This window comes from Bos grunniens, chromosome 26, assembly GCF_055505025.1.
Source record: "Bos grunniens cultivar Pamir isolate PY7600 chromosome 26, Bosgru_T2T1.0, whole genome shotgun sequence".
Taxonomy (NCBI): Eukaryota; Metazoa; Chordata; class Mammalia; order Artiodactyla; family Bovidae; genus Bos; species Bos grunniens.
This window is the reverse complement of record NC_141190.1, coordinates 18396904-18416969: the sequence shown is the minus strand read 5'-3', so window position 1 is coordinate 18416969 and position 20066 is coordinate 18396904. Positions and strand designations below refer to the sequence as shown.

Sequence of the window (20066 nt, the reverse complement as noted above, 5' to 3'; positions counted from 1 at the left end):
CCTCCCTCCCTCCGGCTGGCCCTCCCCTGATGCATAAACCAATCTCCTATTCATGGTGATGTTCATATAAGGCACACAGAAACAGCACACTGTCACCCTGGAAGTGGGTGGTGATGGTAGCTGCAGTACCTTCAAAGTAATCAAGGATTTCGAAGGAAATGAACCAGGTTCAGGGGATAAAGTGTGTTCAAATAGCATTGCCAGCTCCAGAGTTTGGAGAGGCCGGCAGGTTACCTGAGCCCCCGGCCCATCAACTGTACTGCCACTTCTGCTACAGCAGCAGGACAGGGACCTGGTTCCCTCCTATAAAGAGCAAGGGGCAAACGGTAACTGACGGAGATTGTAATGACCTGAAAGGCACGCTTTCCAAGCTACCCAGCTTCAGCGGATCCTACCATGCGCTCATTGTCATGTCTTCATGATCTTTTTTTAAAAAAGAGAAGCCAGGAATCAACTTTTATGTAAACACTAAGTTTTTAGATGTTGTTTTTTAAACACTGGGCTAAGTAAAACACAACTGTCAGTCACCAGTCCACAACCTCTGAGTTCCAGTGGCAGATTTCACAGCCCAGCTAGAGGAATGGGCACAATAGTGCTTGGTTGGAGCGTGGAGGCAGTCAAAGGAATGCCCAGGCTTTCAAGTCTGACTCTTTGCAACCCCATGGACAGTAGCCCACCAGGCTCCTCTGTCCATGGAATTCACCGGGCAAGAATACTGGAGTGGGTTGCCATTCCCTTCTCCAGGGGATCTTCCCAACCCAGGGACTGAACCTGGGTCTCCTGCATTGCAGGCAGATTCTTTACCAACTGAGCCACTAGGGAAGCCCCAGAGTTGCTGAGTTTCCCTGCTGTTGGTGATAATGAATCTCCCTATGTCCTGAGCCCTCAGAGTTAGAGATGACCCCTTATCCCAAGCCAGTCTGCACCTCTCAGGTCAGACTTCAGTTCTTCTACCACAGGATGAATACTGGAGGAAAAGAGAACTATTTTAACAACAGAAAGTTCTAATCTTGAACAAGGTAAGTCTCCAGGCTGACTGCCAGCTGCCGGATTATTTCTGCTGGGTTCTGCATGTCAATGGCCACTGTCAGATGAACCTGTTAATAAAATCATGGTTGATTCCATGAATCACTGGCCTACTGGATCCATCAATATGCCCATCTCCAGGAGAGTTGAAGGACTTCCCAGGTGGCCCTAGTGGTAAATAACCCACCTACCAATGCAGGAGATGGTAAGAGATGTGGGTTCAGTCTCTGGGTTGGGAAGATCCCCTGCAGGATGGCATCACAACCCACTCCAGTGTTCTTGCCTGGAGAATCCCACAGACAGAGGAACCTGGCAGGCCATGGTTCATAGGGTCGCACAGGGATGGACAAGACTGAAGCAACTTAGCATGCACGCAGGAGAGTTGAAAGAACATAATGGAACAGGTCATGAGGCGAGTAGATGGAAGGATTTCCTGCCACCTTTCTGCCACAACCCAGCATGGGCTAGGGAACTGGGATGCTGTGTACTTCACCCCTTAGATTCAGCAACGAGGTCAGGTGCTCCCTGGACCTCAAGATGAACCACTAGTGCCTTCCCAGTTCTGCCGTGGGAATTCCCAAGGGCCCTTCATTGGGTTTCCTATTCCTTGAAGTTGGGCAAAACTCACAAAATGGCCACAGATCTAGCAAACAGATTTAAGTCCCAATATCGGTGGCCCAATATCAGGCCAAAGTCATATTAAGTATTCTGGAGTTGTTTGTTTAAAGATTTTCTTAATGTGGATCATTTTTATAATCTTTATTGAATTTGTTACAATATTGTTTCTACTCTATGTTTTGGTTTCTTGCTTGTGAGGCATGTGGGATCTCAGCTTCCCGACCAGGGATCAAATCTGCACTCCCTGCATTGGAAAGCAGAAGTCTTAACCACTGGACCATGAAAGATGTCCCAGGAAGTATTGCTTTTCAGTTCCCTCTGGCAACTTAACAAATTTGCCACAGACTACGAGTTGAACACTGGGTTTCCGTGTGTTCTGCACCCTCTCCAGGAACTACACAAACACATTTTAATATCAAAGAAGTTTAATACACTGCAATAAAATAAGCGCCTAGGAAAAGCTCATGGAATAGATGTCAATGTTAGAGAAATCCCTCCCACACAGCCTCCAGCTCCATACCCCATCCCTCAAAACCAAACAAGAAAATCTGAAACAACCTAGGAAATTCTTCCAAGCTTGGATTTCACTGAGGGCCCCTTTACCAGTAACAAGAACACAGTTTCCTACACAGTCTAAAAGGAAAGCAGAACACAGAAGCACAGAGTCCACAAGATTTCAATATTTGAGACTTGGTACATATTCAAAGTTAAAATAACTCCAACTTTTATAGCTATACATATTGTTTTTAAAGCAACTTAATATATTTTAAATTTCATATATACACTCTCAAAGGTTCTTCAGGTGAGGTATGTAAACATTGTCTAATGAAAAATTTTCAATGTTTCAAACCAACAAATTCACAGCATACATTGAATTTTCATCCATAACAGACACAGTATTTTCCTACACTCACTAACATAGTGGAAATCCAGGCCCAAGGGAAACATGCTGATCACCGGGTTACCATTTGCAGGATTTCTCATGTCACTACTTTTGACAAGACCATCTTCACACAGGTCAGGAGCACACACATGGTACCGGGAAGGAGCGAGGCCCTCTGGAGACTGTCCTTGGGCATCTGGATCGCTGGCTACAACTCACGAGACAGCACACCTGGACAGCTACGAGACTGACCTCGGCAAGGACAACACTGGGAAGAACCAGAAAGACCTTTACAGGAACGGCAGAGATTCATCTGAGAGCTCCCTGGATCCACAGCTGGATCAGCAGCCCTGCCCTAAACTCATTCTGAAGGTTGTGGCCTAAAAAGAAAAAAAACCCAACACGGCACCTGAGCTTCAGTTAAATTGCATGGGCCTCCTAAGACGCTCTGGCCTCGCAAAGGCATTAACTCTAGCCTGAAAGGAGGACCCTGGGCTGTGCTTTTCATACAGGTTGGGGTTGAATTTCATACTATCGTAATGCATATGGGAAAATAATGCCATGAGTTCACAAAGACGACCCGTGCCTGCACGCAGGCATTGGCCAATGACCTTGGAGGAGCTCAATTTTGAAAACTACTTGTTCCCTGAGGGTAAACAGCAGGCTTCTATTGAGATTAAGTGAGGCTAATAAAGGGATTATTTATTACAAGGTAATAAGACTCGGGGAGCCTCAGGCCGGAATTCTATTTTACCCCCACATAATCTACCATGCTCCCTCCCCCCTCCCCCCACCACAAGAAGTAGTCACCTTCCCAATGACACACATAGGTCCATTTCTTTCCTCTTGCTTGCTTTCAGGCGCAGCAATGGAAAGTTTTATCCTAATGCACCCACTTTGATCTAAAAAAACACTAGTGAAAAATTCCAAACACCATCATAAATACAAAAGAGAAGACATATTCCAAAAAGCCTAAAAAACTACATTATTCTATTCATGGTTATCTGGGTGTGGGGTATTTTTCATAAAGTTCAGGACGGTCACAAGGAGAGGTTGCTAAACAGCTTAGAAACCTGTTGGACTGGACACGCTGGGATACTTGGAGAAGCAACTGCCCTCTTTGCATGAACCTAAATGGGTTTAACCCCAGACATGCACTGGGGCTTTGGACATCTCAAACCCAGGCACAGAGGAATATAGGAAATGGGCTAGCTCTTAAAGGTAGGTCAGATATACAGTCAAGGGACTTTGTATTGACCATTTACATTTTTAATGCAAAAAGTTCTTACATTTATGCTATAACCAAACGAGCTTTGCCTCAACTAGATTCTGTAAACCCTAAAAATTCACGTAAAATTGGTAATTTTTCAGTCTCTACGTCCAATTTTTGAGGTGTCTGGTCCTGGCAGATTTCTCATCCATTGCTAGCAGTGTATAATGTGAAGGAGCGTGCAGACAAACAGAAGCAAAAATTCAAGTACAGCAACCTCTCCAGCAAAGGCAAGAGGTCTTAGCAAGAGCTGTTCTACCCCCCCACCCTATCCTCTGAGACAAGGGCTAACGCAGAGCCCGGAATAAATGTTATTACCTAGAGTCTTATTGCTTACGGGCAACACATCAGAAAGAACACCTGGAAATCTGCTCTGGGGACTGACCACTGACCAGTTTATCGTACATACATGTGTGTATATATATATATAATATATACCATAACCAGATGAGAAGAGGGGGCACTTAAAGCTTGGATTTGATGTCACATTACAGATCAAACGCCCCAAACAGCTCTCAACCTGCTCATTTTCGTTCTTTCTCCACGTGTGTACTGTGTTATGAAAGGAAGTCCACTGCTCAAAATATATTCTTCTACAATACTACAATGCAAACCAACATCACTCAGAACATGAATCTGTATACAGCACATGTAATAAATATCTTTTAAAAAACTATTTACAACATTATTTCTTGTGAACATTTAGATGAGAGCAAAGTTTACTTTTTCCTGCAAAGGTTAAAAAAGATTCAACTGTCTAGTTCAGTGCTAAATTCCCTGGCACCTAGTTACCCATTCACATTTCATCTTAAAATCAGATTTGCTTACAAACAGTATCTTAGAAAAAACATTCTCCAGCATTACTGTTCAAGTGTCTTCCTCATTTGTTTAGAAAAGACAAAGGGAGGCCATAAGGAAATAGGCAAATTATGGTTCAAATGGATGACACGAATCCCTGTGTGTCCAGTCCCAAGCTCTCTGCAGGCATGGAGCTACAGTTCTCAGGCCAGCCAGCCAGCTGGACAGAAAGAGAATTGTGGCTCAGACAGGGGTGCCCAGGAATGGGGCACAGGGAAGAGGAACACGATGGGAAAGCATCGGTTCTGTTACATCTACGGGGACTGAATTGCAGATCAGGACTCCTGAGAAGTAACGCTGCATACATCTTAGAGCAGACGGCCTCATCCTGTACCATCGGTTATAGGTGGGGCTGACCCACATCTGTGCGGAGGCTTGTGAGACAGATAGGGGGTGGGGGAGGAGGCGGCGACGGCTGTGAGCTAAGGTGCTCAGCGCTGTCAAGGTGCGGGAGGAAACAAGCTTAGCTCCCCTGGTTTAAGAGAGTGGGAACAGGTGTCTTTCCTGAAGGTGACAAAGACTAAAATACATCTTAATGCTTTCTTTAGGCAACCAGTGGTCTCTCCATATCCCACAGGCATAGGTTTGGATTTCCTTGGGGTTACAACGAAGGTTCGTCTCCCTGCACAGGCTGTTGAAATGTACAGTAGAATGGGCCAACTCCGTATATAAGGAGTGGGTGGCTTGAGACAAGTCCCGATGCCACGGCTGGCACAGCTGACCCCATCGTGGGAGACCCACTATGTTCTGGGATGGGGTGACAGTGGGGAATGTGCTCAGGTTCCCCATGCAGTTGTGTCTGCCCCAATACAGTGAGGGCTTCAAGGTTTCACCCTTTTGCCTTCATGATGTAGTTTGGGGGTTCAGTGGCTGAGCAAGGGAGCTGGGGAGGATGGGTTTTCTAGAAAGAACACTTTTTTGGAAAGCCCTTTTGACAGTTTTTGTTTGTTAAAATAAATACTTTCTATAGAAGCATTTGAACAGGAAAATACCACTATTTACACAGTGAAATAAATTTCACAGTGGTGTGTATAAATATGTATTATATATATGTATTTGAAATCAGTCACACACTCTCCTAGAGCTAAGAATGAAGAAATCACTGGTGAAACTAACAACCTTAAGCTATAGGGCTCTAACTCATCCCTACCTGTAGTATAAATATACAAAATTATGCAAATCTAGTTTGTACAGCATCTCTTCCACAAACTAGCTCCCAGATTCTACAGCGTTTGCTATAAGATGACATGAAGTGTAGATTACAGAAAACAACTTGAGTGAGAAAGTTGATAAGCTGAATAGCATTTGGACCCAATGGCTAAACATGAGAAGAAAAATAGTCATGAAATGCTTCTAATATGACATACACATGTTCAGCGAAGCACTCGAAAGGTAGGTGGCTTCCTAGAGAAGGTGCCTCCTGGAAGAGGGCTGGGGGCAGAAGGAGAGGGAAGAGGCAAGATGCCAAAGGTGGGGCCTTAAAATGAGGTGAGCTAGGCCTGACCAGGCAGGAGTGGGTTTCGCTGGCCGGGCTGGAGAGCCCTGAACTTCGGTCTAAAGCTGCTGGTGTGCTGACAAGGTGCCATTGACATGCTGGTATTTTTAAGATAGTTGAGAATGGGGAATCTGGAATGAGGTTCAAACAGGCAAAGACCAGCCATGTATGTCCACAAGTGACGACCGAAGCTTGGGAAGTGATGAACTCGCCAACATACTGTACACAAATGCACTGTATGGTTTCTGGGGTGGAACCAGCACGCCCCGTACCTGCGGGGAGGGGTGTGTTCTAGGCTCTGGAGTTCATAAGTAAATCCGTGTGTGCTGAGCACTGCTGTCGAGGAATGTCGTTCCATGAGAGTCAAGTTCACCTTAACTCATAAACATGAGGACAATCGTAGTACTTTTAGTTTAAGACTTTGTACTTTTCACTTTAAACTTGGTATTCTGGTAGATCAGATTGAATGTCCACAATTCAACAAATATTCAATCCACAAAGGGAGATGTGTTCTTTAATACACGAACATTATTTAGGAATAATGTGGGATAGCAGCTGCGTGCTAAGATCAACGGGCCAGGAACGGTAAAATCTAAAAGGAAAGGAATGCTGCAGTGCTGGACGCCATGAAAAACATGTATTTGTGCCTAACTGACCACACAATTTGATCCTGAATGACGCACTGCAAGGGTTGGGCAAGGATCCGTAAACCTTTTCTGCAAAGGGTCAGGTATTAAGTAGTTTATATTTTAGGCTATGTGGACCACTTGTAGTGGGTCTAAAAATGGGTCTTTTTTTCTTTAAAACATAACCCATTACAACCCACACAAAAAAATGGGTCTCTTTTTCTTTAAAACATAACCCATTATACCTTGTTTAATGCATTCCTCCAATCTCTGGCGGATTATACAACCATGGGCAAGTTGGATCTTTTTTAATGAGCCAAAAATGAGTAGCTTTTTAATGAGAAAAAAGCTACTTCCATGTGGCTTGCCTACAGAGCACTTCGTGTTAAATGGAATGGTCCCACGCAGGTGAAAGAGCCTCTGTCACCGAGCTTGCCGGCCCCTCTGAGCACTGACATAAACCACCGGGGCTCTGGGAAAAGGATCAAAGGGAAGGCATTGCAAGGAAGAGCCAGCTTTAGCTCAAACCAGAGGCAAAAAAGCATGAGCAAGGATGCCTGCGAAGTGCCCCAGGTGATTCCCTGGGTCCTCAGTACAGCATGGCGAGGCCTGAGCTGGGAGCAGCATCAGAGGGCTCTGGGGTTTTGCCTCCGCATGACTTAACATCTTTAAGGGAAGGAGGTCAGACCTTTTTGTCTTCCAGCCCATGCACTGTAGATGACAGCAGTTGGCTCTCATGTTTCAAGGGATGAGCTATATCAAAGGCTGTCTCAACAGGCTTCCCAAAATCCTGCTAGTTTTAACTACAGTAATCTTTTTGTTCTTTTTTCCCTGAAAAGGACTTGGGAGCAAGCCTGGGGCAAAGTACACAATGCTGGGATGTGAGGACTGCCTTGTGGATGCCTGACACAGACATGACTTCATACTTGGAAAAATTTCAGTATTTCAGTGGATATCAAGCCATAAGAAGATAAAAACTCATAGTAAACAATTCAAATGATAATTATCTGTTTCAAAACATACGAAACAGTCATTGTTTCAGAGCCACTGACAAAATTTTATCAATCCTTCATTTTGATAAAAAGCAGAGAAACGGATCCTTGAGTTTTGGGGAGGGAGAAGACAACTCCTTGGAAGTTAACTGGATTTAACCTAAAGATATCATCCATAACTTCTCAGTCACATTCAGGTTATAATATGCTCCAATTTTCTATTATTCTTTCTAAAGCACTTCAAGCTTCTGTTTTTCAGTTGTTGGCTTGCTTTTAATATAGTTATTTTGAAAGAAGAGTGTGTGACTGAAAAAAATATCAACGTCAATACATTTTCCTAGAAGCTGGCCAGAACTATAATAAACAACAATTTGGGTTTGTGATTGGACTTTTTTTTTCCCTTTGTGAAAAGGCTTTTCATACCTAAACGTAAGGTTCAGAAAACTGAACATCCACCTAACGAAGTCTGAACTAACTTTGAAAGAAAGAAAATCTTGGCTTACTTGATTAGTAATAAACAAGAAGTGAAGCCAGAGTCAAGTCTATGATAAAAGCGGAATGAAAGGAGAGGCCCAGGCCACATGCTTTTACAACTCCAATTCCTATTTGCTCACGGATTCTGACTCTAGAGGCTAAAGGTGATGGGAGATTCTAACAGGATGTGAGGCTAAGGCAGTTCAGGTTTCAGGAGATGGTACTTGATGTGCAGTGGCAACATGTCTCTTTCGTAGCAAGAAAAAAAATAAAGATATAAAAGGAACAAAATTGAGGTAAGATAAGGAGGAAGGAGAAGAGGACAGAAAGAAGAGGCAGGAGAAAGGAGAAGATAAACCAGCGAAGTTCCCCTCCCCTCCCGCCCCCTGAAAAAAGATTCTTCTCTCAAGCATGGGTCAACAAACTTTTTCTCAAAGATCCAAGGAGTAACTATTTTAGGCTTTGTGGTCCATGTGGTCTCTGCTACAGACACTCAACTCTGCTGTAAATATATACAGCCATTGATAATACCTAAATGAATGGGTAGGGCTGTGTTCCAATACACTTTTATTTACAAAAGCATGACCAGCCCACAGTTTGCAGAGCAGTGAAGGATCATCTATAGGCCAAATGAGAGCCTGCATGGGCTGACCTGAAACCATAAGGAGCAGGCGGCTGGGGTACCCTTTGCCAGCACCTGGGGAAATTCCAGTTCTGTCCCAGGGAAAGTGACCAGATACCAGACTCACCGATGGTGACACTACAGCATCTCCAGCTTGCCTCACGTGGCACGTTGGCCTTTCCTTCTTGGCTCTTAGGCCCACTGCTCAACAGGCACGCTGCCCACAAATGACAGTGACAGCTCCAGTCTTCACTACAGAATTCATCCCAAGGGAGAAGAGTCCAAACTTCAAAATGACTGTCATGAAGTGATGTTTACTGATGACCTATCTGAACTGTGAGGAATTTACCTGCCCAGTCTCATGACGCACAGAGGACCCCATTAGAAGAACCACGTTTATGAAGTGATGACCAACTACACCTCTTCCATCTATACTACACAGGAACAAGGAGGCATGAAACCCATGGCCCAAGATTATTTTTAAAATAAGGCTTGTGTAGAAGTCTTTAATGAAATGCAGATACAACAGAACTGGCCTACCAAAGGGAGCCAAGGGACTAGCAACTTCAGGTTAATAGACGTGACTAACATTTGTCTATACGTAGCCTCACAAGCAGAACAAAGGTCCATGGCCTTCCTGCTGTGCTACAAGACCGTTAACATGTCTGCGCCAGTGCCAGGGGTGAGGTTCTGGACCCTGACCAAGGGCACAGATTCCAGGTGGTTCCTCCAAACTCGGGGAGCCTCAGAGGGTAGAAAATGGGAGATGGAAAAGGGCCTCCTAAAGAGGGCCAGCTCTGGGGAGCTATGGTGGAGCTTTAGTGACTGCTTTCCAGGCGTCTTCCAGCTCCCCCAGAAGCTCACAGCGAATACTGATGTTCTCTGATCATCAACGTCAGCTCCAAAAGTCACTTCTCTGAGTACAGGCCCAGGAGCTGAATTCCTTTTAAATTTGGAATCCAGAAGGTGGGACAGACTGCCTTTGCATCCGGTGCAAGCCACACTGGGACGATGGCTACAGGAAGGAGGTCTGGCAAGGAGGGGAGATCAAGGGGAGTCTTGAGTCAGAACCAAGTCTAGGCTTGGAAATGTCTGAGAGACAGGCTTGCCAGCATCTGCTGCAAGTGTAAATGGGCCTTCCAGAGTTGGACCTCAAGTCTACTTTTTTCCTTTCTTCTATTAGTAAAGTTAACTGAATCAGCAAAAGTGAGATTCAACAAATATTATTCTAAACTTTTAAGTGTCTTACTTATGTAGAATCCCAGTCTATTTAAATGTAGTCTGTTATAAAGTGTAAGTTGATTTTAAAGATGAGCCATTGCATTGGTAGGTATATAAAATAAATAGATGCACATTGATATCTTTTCTCCAATGCTGTCTAGAATGGGAGAGAAGGCTATGATCTTGAAGTGATAAGCTTTTAAAAATGAAGAAGAAATAAGAAAAGGAATGGAATGGATTATAACCTGCAACTGGAAAAGTGCCACCTACCTCCAGCCTGGCATCTCTCCCTAACCTAACCCACGCACCCTTACAAGGTAGTCTGTATGCAGCTACGGGGCACCCTGAACGTACGTACAGGGGTCAGCACACCTGATGTGGGCAAACCTCCACTGTTAAAGTCACCACAAAAACAATATCCAGTGACGGCTCTATGAAAAGATTTTCTAAAAAACTTTAAAACCACTTACATAGATTAAATGAACCTACTTAAAACACGTTAATGCTTCTGTGCAACTTAATGCTGAGGAAGGTTGCCAACACACACACACTCAGCAGTTTCATTAATATAGGTAGCTCTGGAATGGCCAAGGTCAAAGATACAAAAAAGAAAAAAAGACTCATGGGATAGAGGAGATACTGGGCGGGCGGGGGGGGGGGCGGGGCGCGGAAGGCTTCTTTGAAGATAGTAAGCTTCACTATCTGCAAAAATCAACACCATGCTCAGTTTCCCATGAATCAAACACTGCTTCCTAATCCTATCCCAGAAGTTTTCATTATATACAGCAAAACTTTAACAGAATGGGTAGAAAACTTGTTTTATCATGATCTGAATGAACTAATGCATGAAAACAGGTACATCTGGGTTTATCCAAACAGATTTCAAGCAATAGGGATGGAAAATCTTTTAATAAAAAGGACGGAATAGCAGCTGTCCATACGAGCCTATTTTGGGGACAGAGCATGTCAGAGAAGCTGGCTGAAGCTTTAGCGACCAAGACTTATTGGCAGAGCGGCCCAATGGAGACGCCGAGTACACACTGTGTTATAATGGAGCGATGCTATAGGCACCAAGGTAAAGCCAGTACACTCATTTCAGGTCTCAAACAACATCAGTCACAAATATTGCAGCTCTCGCTTCTGAGCCATGGAACAGAGCCCGACGTGATAGAGGCCATTGTGATTCTATAAGCATTAACTACTAGTATGATGTTAATCCATCAGAAAGGGCATCTACTCTAAACATGTACATTTCACACTGGAATACCAGTTGAGCATCAGCTCCGGGTACTGGGGTGTGTGTGGGCACACAATGAGATGTTGGTGCTACTTTCTCCAACTGAAAGGCTGCTCTGACCTTTTTATAATTCTGAGTCTGGTGCCATAGTAATTTGGGGGATGCTCATAGAGACCCTAGGCTACATTTAAGCCATCTGGCCTATGCTAATTACTCAGCTCATGAAGAGCCTATCACACTGCATGGAGAAGAATTTAACTGGGGGAATGGGAGACATTTGTGGCTTTACAACCACATGCAAATACCCCCAAACACACACACACTCTTTTAAACTTTCCTATTACTGAAAACAACATTTTGGCTTTCTTTGAATACAGAAGTACTCAAGACAAGAAAAATACTTAGAACGGTCACTCTTATCCCAATTGTCAAATTACAGCAAAAAGACATTAGCTTTTTTTTTTTTTTCTCCCAAAGTAGGATGAAAACCTCATTAGTGTGCTAGCAAGCGTGCAAGATCAAAAATGAAAAGGATGGGAAGAATCAGTAATGCAAACAGTTTGGGGGATGTGAGTAATTTTCAGACCTCATATATCAATATTAACACCTTGTGACAACCTTTTGTCCCATGGGCACAGAATTTAGAATATATTCCCTCAAATGACAAAACATCAGAGATGAGTGACCAACAACGAATACGAATTTTTAAAAAGGGGTAACAGAAGTGTTAATCTTTTATAATAATTATAAATTCCCTCTGCATTCTCCACATACTGTAAAAGTGATTTGGTTCAGCTTTCAAATATCGTTTAGACAAACAAGACAGAGGGAAGCTCACTGCGGGGGTTTGCAAAGAGGAGCATCTGTTCGTGTACTGACACTGCAGGGTGGCTGCTGAAAAGCTACGTTTATGTGCGTGATGGTGGTCTTCTTGGCTACAGTACAAGTGCTTGTGCGTCAAGTATAAAATACAAGCCTTTAATCACATAGATCAGCTTTTTAGCTTTTGTAAATTTAAAAACAAAAAGGATAAATAAGGCACTGTACTTTTAAAAACTAAAACTGCTTGGTTCCAAGTTTAAAACCCAAGGAACAACCAGAATATAATATATAACTTCCCTTACTCAGCCTCAGAGAAAGACTCTGCAAGTTCCCTTCTCCATCTGAGACGCACTTTCTGACATCTTAAATTGTGGTGTTCTCCATTAACTGCAGATTTGAAAGGCTTGATAAGCTTATAAAAGCAGATTTAGTTAATGCAAAATAAAGGTTGCTTCTAATAGAACAGTTTTAGCTCTGGCTCCTGCCCTGCGAATCACTTTGCATCCAACCGCCTTCGTTTGCTGTGCGAAGAGTCCAGCTTTGCCTTCCGCTTTCGCTTTCTCTGGGCCGCACTGTTCTCTGGGGTTTTTGTTGAGGGTCTGGCCCGAGTCTTTCCACTGCTCTGCTTTCTATTTGTGGCTTTCTGTGGCCTGGAAGAGGACTCACCTGCCCCTTTTTGCTTTGCAGATTTTGTCACGGGATCCGAGGCAGAGGACTGGGTAGGTCTTTTGTTTGCATTCTCTTTTTCTTTCCTGGAGGGCGGGCAGCTCTTCCCAGGTGATTTTTTAGGGATCTTCACTTTATTCTCTTTTGAAGATGTCTTTTTGGGCAGCTGGCTGCTTCTGTCCCTTGCGGCTGGCTTCTTGGCAGCGGAGATTCTGGTGGACCCATCAACATGCCTTTCTCTGCTGGCCCTCACCGCAGGCCCTTTGTCCTTCCTGTCCTGAGTGCTGCCGCCTTCTGTCCTCCTGCGTTTATTCTGAACCTCGGCTTTTGGCAAGACCTCAGGCACCTGCTTCCCTTTCCTTGCCTTCGTTGCATCGGGGCTCTTGGGTTTAATGGGAAACCCATCTGCACCGACTTGCAGGGCGAGCTTGGGGGACATCAGAGGGTTGATGCACACACTCTTGCAACTCTGTTTGCTTTCCACAGCCGGACCAACTGGGCTTTCGAGTTTCTCGTTCCTGATCAAACGCTGCTGGGCTCTGAGCTTTCCTCGAATGTTGGAGTACTTCCTAAGGATGCGGGTACTGGCTGGGGTCGGTGAGCTGGTGGGAGGATGGCTGCTTCTACCTTCCTTGGCCTCCTCTACACTCTCTTCAGGACTGGAGCTGAGGCTCACGTCACTGCCATCCTCTGGCTCCACCTGGTCGGGATTCTCTCGAAATTTAGCCCAGAGCTTCTGTGTTTTCCAATTGTTCTTGGCAGGAGTAGCTCCGGGAAATTTCTTCAAGTGTTTTTTCAAGCGTTCGGCCTGTAGTGAACTGGGGTACAGGCTGGAAGGAGGGTACTTCTGAAGAGGGTGCTTGACGGGTGGGATGTCACCTGGAAGACGAGTATTGACCTTCTTCACAATGACGAGAGACCGGGTTTCAGTTGTCTCTAAGAACCACTTACAAACATTAGACAATTTAAAGTTTGTCATAAACAGCATCTGAACAGGAGAAAACTTCTGAACCTCCAGTGAACCCCGACATTTCCGTGACCTTTTCTTGCTTTTCCAAATCTCCTTCAGCTTATCAGACTTGTTCCTTGCCCTTGGCGTTGGCTGGGCTTCTTTCTCCAGCTGGATCCAGCCCTTCTGAACTTTCATGTACTGGGCGTTGAAGTTGGCAATGAGCTCTTGGTTCTCCTCCTCAGCACACCATTCCACAAACTTGGGCTGCTCGTCCATCACGGTGTCCACATCACCCTCATCTACGGGATCTCCACTCTCGGAAGCTGCATTTTCCTTTGGGATTGGGCTTCCTTGTGCTGCTTCCTTTTCGGAAGTCACTTTTATAGTATCCAAAGAGTCCAAAGAATGAGTGTGTCTTAGGTTGTAGGTGGAGGAGGTCAGTCTTGTAAGCCGTGGGGCCCATTTTGGGGGCACTGCAGTGTCGTCATTTCCACTACTTGATGATCCCAGCGTGCTAGACGGCACGTCATCACTATCGCCATCTTTATGCTGGCTGTCGGCACTGTCTGTTTCATTCACGGCCTCCTCCGTCTCCTTTGCAGGAACAGGTCCTGGCTTCCCCTGTGATTGTTCTGGGAAAGTACAAGGAATGCTTTCAGAGGGCTCTTGAGTACTGTTCTCACCTAATTTAGACTGAACATAGATTTCCAGTTTCTCTCCAGGCAGGGTCTGGCCAACTGTGGCTAAGGGATCACTGCTGGGGAAAATACTTCCTTCTTCCCCCTTGACTTCTTTCACCAGCATGTTTTTCAAAGTCTGCCTGGTGATCACCCCACCCACTTCAACCTCCTGCTCAGCGTCTTTCTCAGGGGTCTTTTCGTTGACAACTGGGTTTTCAGTGTCTTCTAGAGCTTTTGTATGGCAGCCTTCAGTAGGGAAGCTCTCGGGTGTTGTCCCAACAGGGTACCCTTCTTTTTTAGAGCGTTTTGTACCAGAACTTTTAGAAACCTTGACATCAGCACTAGGAGAGGAAGAATCTGAACTTTGATTTTTTAGGCACCTCTCGGCAGAGGAAGAATCTGCAAGTTGACTTCGCAGACACCTATCAGAGGCCTCCGGGAATTTTCTACCTTTTTTCTTCTTGTCCAGATTTTCTTCAGGTGACTCGGTGTTTTGATCGCATGCATCTTTCTCTGAAGGATGTTTTACATCACCGTCCTCTCCCTCTAGTTTTTCTGTACCACCTGCTGCCTCACTTTCCTCAATCTCACTGGGGTTTTCATTTGTCAAAGTGCTGCTTTCCTTTGAGAGTGGGTCGGTATCTAGCTCTTGAGCGTCTTCGGTCTCAGCCTCAGTAGCGACACTTGGCTCTTCCTCGGCCTTTCCTGGGCTCATGGGAGGATCCAAGCCCGCGGAGGCACTTTGACTTTCTGAACACAGAGGGCTTTCCTCTCTCTCTGCTGTTTCAGGAGGGGAAACAGGTCTGGGGGCAACATCGTCACTGCCTCCCTCAGAAATGCTGTCTGCGGAGGGAAGTAGGGGACAGTCTCGGGGTACACTCATCTCCTCTGTACTCAGCACTTCAGCTGGCTGCTGGTCTCGTTCAGGGGAAGACATCTCACTTCCTGTGGGAGCTGAGACCATGGAGCTGCCTTCTGGTGGGTCCTCTTCAGGAAGATGAGCAAGGAGGGGCCACACTGGGCTGGAGGCTGCTGTTTCTTTTGATGTGGGGGAGCCACTTGGGTTTGCATTATTCGTCACGAGGCAAACCTCTGGCTCTTGAGATTCCTTTTCAGGTGATGCATCTCTGTCTCCTTCCGTGAGAGGGGTTGTTTCTTTACTAGGTTCTTCAGGCTTGTCTTCTCTGGGATGCTCTACTTCTACTGTAGGTTGAGGTGCTGACGTGACAAGGGTCTGCTTGGGAGTGACCACTGCCTCTGATGCCACAGTTGAGCAGCTTGCTTTTTCTTGGGAGTGTAAATTCTTGGCCAGCGTGCGAACGGTTGGCAGCTCACAACAATCGCCATTGAAAAAGTATCCTCGAGTACTCTTCCTGGCTGTTTTCCGAGAAGATAATATCGATCTTTGATTCTCAAAGTGGCATTCTGTTATTGGCTGGCTGATATAAACGACATCACACTGGTTATCATAATCATTTATCCTCAACCCTGATGCTCTTTTACTTTTCCGAGCTGTCTTAATGGAGGTGGGTATCATCTTGGTTCGTGAGTGTCCATTCGATGCTTTGTGTACAGGTGGCATGGGGCTGGGGGCTAACCAACCATCTTTGGAATGATCAAACTGGCTCTTATCACTGGGCTGTAAATGGTAACCCATTTTATTTCTTCCTAGGGAGTGAAGATGGTTCTCTTGCTTTGGCCTTGAATCTTGTTCACATGCCTCTAAGTCCTGGCGTAAAGGTGTTTTTGAGCTACACTGTAAAGCATTCTCTTTGTCAGCAGTTCTAGGTGAATTCCCCATAAACCCTGAGTCCCAAGCCTCTTCTGATAAAGCTTTGAATGAATTTCTTTGAGAAACAATACAGCTGTTGCTCTCCTCATTATTTTCAGCTGCCGCTTTTACTGCAATTAGATTTTCTACTAAAGCTGCGCTCTGCACATGGTCTTTACCATCTTCACATATTTTCACATCTGTGTCTTGCTCCTGTTCAGTGGTCTGCCCCTCCAGGTTCTTAGAGATGCGGTGGAAGTTTAATGAGGAAGAATTCGGTGCAGTGAGGTATCCCAGAGTGGAATTATCCATTGAATTAGGTTTAGTGGTTGGAAGTTCAGAGGAATCTTTTTGGACAATAGTCAGAGTCTTCTCTCGTCCATCTACAGAATTTGTCTCAGGCAGAGGCTCCTTTAGGGCCTGCTCTGTCAAATGTGGAGGGCTATGAGAGCCTCCAGAGTCTATGGACAAGTCTACAGAAGTAGAAGACTTCATGTTGAGACACAGAGCATCCTTTTCTGCATGTCTGGTGCCTAGCTGGGCACAGCCAGCATCGCAGGTGGAAGCGTCCATGGCTCCAGAATCAGAAGACTGCAGGTCCTCAGAGCTGGGCTGAGACTCAGTGTACAGATCGTTCAGAACACGAATGAACTGCTTCTGATGATGTGTGCACAATTTGACCATAAACTTCTCCAGTGGGGACTTCGACTGATGATTAGAATGTACTGCTATTGCCTCTGCTGAGTTCTCACTAGACAGACAAAGAGAAAGAAGAAATCAGTATGATCATTCTCCAAAGAGCCATTTTTACATTATGAAATTCATCAATGTTACTTATGTTTTATTCTCTGTTCAAAACTGCTTCTCAGGGCCCATATGCTTTTTATTCAATAGTGTAGGAGCGTCTACTCAATGAAAACATAAGCTCCTCTCTTCCTTTAGAGCAGGGGAGACACCTGTGACACCCTTGGGTAAGTGACTACAAAATCATTTTCAACTCTCAGACTCAATGAGATATACACGAGGACTTAACAAACTCCTCCTGCAAGCTGCAGACTTTGCAGCTCACGGGGAAGTCAGGAGGTCCCTGCTGAAGGACTCCCCAGGAGGTACCTGGTGTCCAGGTCCACCTAGTGCTACTAACTGCTGTTACTACGTGTTATAGGACACAGTCTGGGAGACACTGGACAGCAGTCTACCCGTTACCAGTTGTGTGACTTTGGCCAAAACGCTGAACCATTTTAGATCTTAGTAGAGCACCTGCCCCATCGACCACTTAAGACAGTTGCAAAAGAAAACCTACAAAGTTTATACAAATACCAGTTACCATTATTGTTAGCCAATCACATTAAACATGCTTCAGTGAAAATAACTCAGAGACCAGAAATGTACATTAATACTTTCTTACAACCCCACAAAGTGGATTTTCTAGACAATCAAAGTTTATCCTTCAAGCAAAAAACATTAAAAATTTTAAGTATTTTTGGTGGAAGTCTTTAAAAAATGGTCTCTTCCTCTGAACATAATTTATTCTTTCTTAATGACTCAAGGGTCATTACCATGTACACTAATATTGAAGCTTGGCTATTATTTTTATTATGCTGAACTGAAATATATTGATAGCTCTGGGAGCCACTCAAGCAGGTAAATCTACTGCTTAAATACAAAAAAAGTCAGGTGGCAGTCTGTATTTTATTAAAAATCTTTTTTCTGCCTGGCTTCCAAAGATCAGCTATGTTTAGCGTCTCGTTTTTACCTTTAGTTGAATACTTCTGCTCACTAGCTGAGAATCCAAATCTCAAGTGCTAGACTGGTACCTTACGTGAAAACAAACAAGCTCTGAATGAAGGCTAGAGGAAGAGTTTTGTAAGTAAACCACATAGATTTCTTGACAACTTCAACTGCTCAGAATCCTTTATTTCTGTTTTTGGCTCTTGGATGTGTTCCTGATATTTCTGAGACACGTAGCTACAAATAAGTGGGATATTAACAGCCTTTTCAATGCATCAAATAATATATCCTAAGTACATTTTAGCAATACAAGAAAGGGGGGGAAAAGTTGACAAAGATCTATGAGAAGGATTAAGAAATATCTTGGCATCTTATTGTAGAAAAGAATGAGGAGATAAATGGTAAAGTCTGTGAAAATCTTCTGGAACTGTTTCAAGCCTGTGGCAGTGCTCTGGAAGCAGGATCTGTGTTCGGAGTTAACAACATGCCTTGAGATTCTTAAAATCAAGGAGTGTGTTCCCAATAAAAGAACAGAGTGCTCTCAAGAAAAACTGAGGAGGCACTTTCTTCTAAAGCGATGCTCAGAGAGAATAAAAAACTGAATAACGATTAATCTACAGATGATACTTAACTTCCTTTATGGTTGTGAAACTTGAATCTCCTGCTATCCCACATGTCTCAATAGTTTAACAGTGATTTAATATTTTATTTACCCCTGACTGATGTAAGATCTTCCAAATCAGCTCTGAAGCAATGACCATGGCAATGTGGCTAGTCCTCAGGGACAAAGTAGACAACCAGCCACCTGGTGGTGGTAGCTGTCTCAGCACTATGGCAGGTGGAAGTGGTGTCTTCACAACGAAGGCATACTGGAGACACATGGTTAGTACCCACTTAACTCTAACCTGGAACAATGCAGTACAGCATGTGGAGGCTGAAAAACAGCATCAGTGAGGTGGACACAGACCATCCCAACCCTAAAAGGCATTTACAACAGTGGTTTGGGATGCTCAGGAGATGAGCAAACATTAAAACTGTAAATGGCAACCTTGCTTGTGAGGAAGAGACATCAACAAAGGGTCATTTTGTGTGTGCCTTCCTGGTAAAAAGGATCAGGGACAATGTACTGGTAAACCACAGGTCACCAGAGGAAGCAGGAGGGATCCTTGGCCACCTCAAAACTATCATCCTAGAGTGACTGTATCCTTTCCTGAAATTTGAAGCTACAGTGGTTTGTAAAATTCTTTGGCAATGATAGGGGTCTTGTGCATTTACCCCACAATTTGTATCTGTTACTGACTTAGTCTTGTCTTTGTCTTAGCTTTCCAAGAAGATGTAAAGTACTTGCGTGTAGGTAGGGGTAACATTTCATGTTTTTCTGTTTTCTCTTAGCAAAAAAAGAAGGGGAGGGAAAGGGAGCATCAAGGATGCTTCCTGGGTTTTCATTGTGAGCAGCACCGTTTACTGAGATAGGAACACAGACAACAAAGCTGGCAACTGCTGACTGTAAGGCTTTATGTGTCTGAAGAGTTCTGTTCTGTACGCACTGAGCTGAAATGTTTGTAAGATTCTGAATCTGTCTGGTAGGCAACCAGGGACACACAGGTATGTGCCCACCAGGAGCTTCACCTGAATCTGAGAACCTTCACATTAATACCAACTTTTGTCCAAGTGTCATTGAATGGGCCCTGTTATAATACCTAACTTTACAACTATAGTAATAAAATTACTTTTGACTGTGCTGCTAAATTACCCAGCTTCCTACCTTATTTGACTTTCTCTGGAAACTTCTTCAATAAAATCTATGTTTAGTTTTCTTTTCATATCTCTCAACTATTTTGTTTTAAAAACTAACATCAACTTTCTGAAGTTTAATTCTATTATTCTTTTTTCATATTTTAAAGAAATGTATGCTGGCCAGCTTTGCCTGAATTTTAAATAGCTGGTCTCTACCTTTGCTTCTATTCAATTCTTCCCATAGTCTCAGGCCTTCAATAGAGCCTAAATACAGCATCTGCCCTGATTACTTTTTAAAGAGTAAATAAGGAAATCAGAGAGGGCTGAGTTTCTGTCCTACAGACTACTCATGCAAACCCGACCTAAGCAGAAGCACTATGTTTTA

The 20066-nt window shown here is 44.3% G+C and overlaps 1 protein-coding gene across 22 annotated transcripts in view; it reads right to left on the bottom strand.

Annotated features, from left to right (window-relative positions):
- Positions 1–10975: 10975 nt before the first annotated feature.
- Positions 10976–20066, bottom strand: part of LCOR (ligand dependent nuclear receptor corepressor) — a 124942-nt gene continuing 115851 nt past the window's right edge. For all 22 annotated transcript variants that reach the window (XM_086379335.1, XM_086379334.1, XM_086379343.1 and 19 more), the window contains one exon: positions 10976–16964. In XM_086379335.1, coding sequence (XP_086235461.1) covers positions 12638–16964 — 4327 coding nt within the window. In that variant the 3' untranslated portion in view covers positions 10976–12637. The remainder of the gene's footprint in view (positions 16965–20066) is intronic.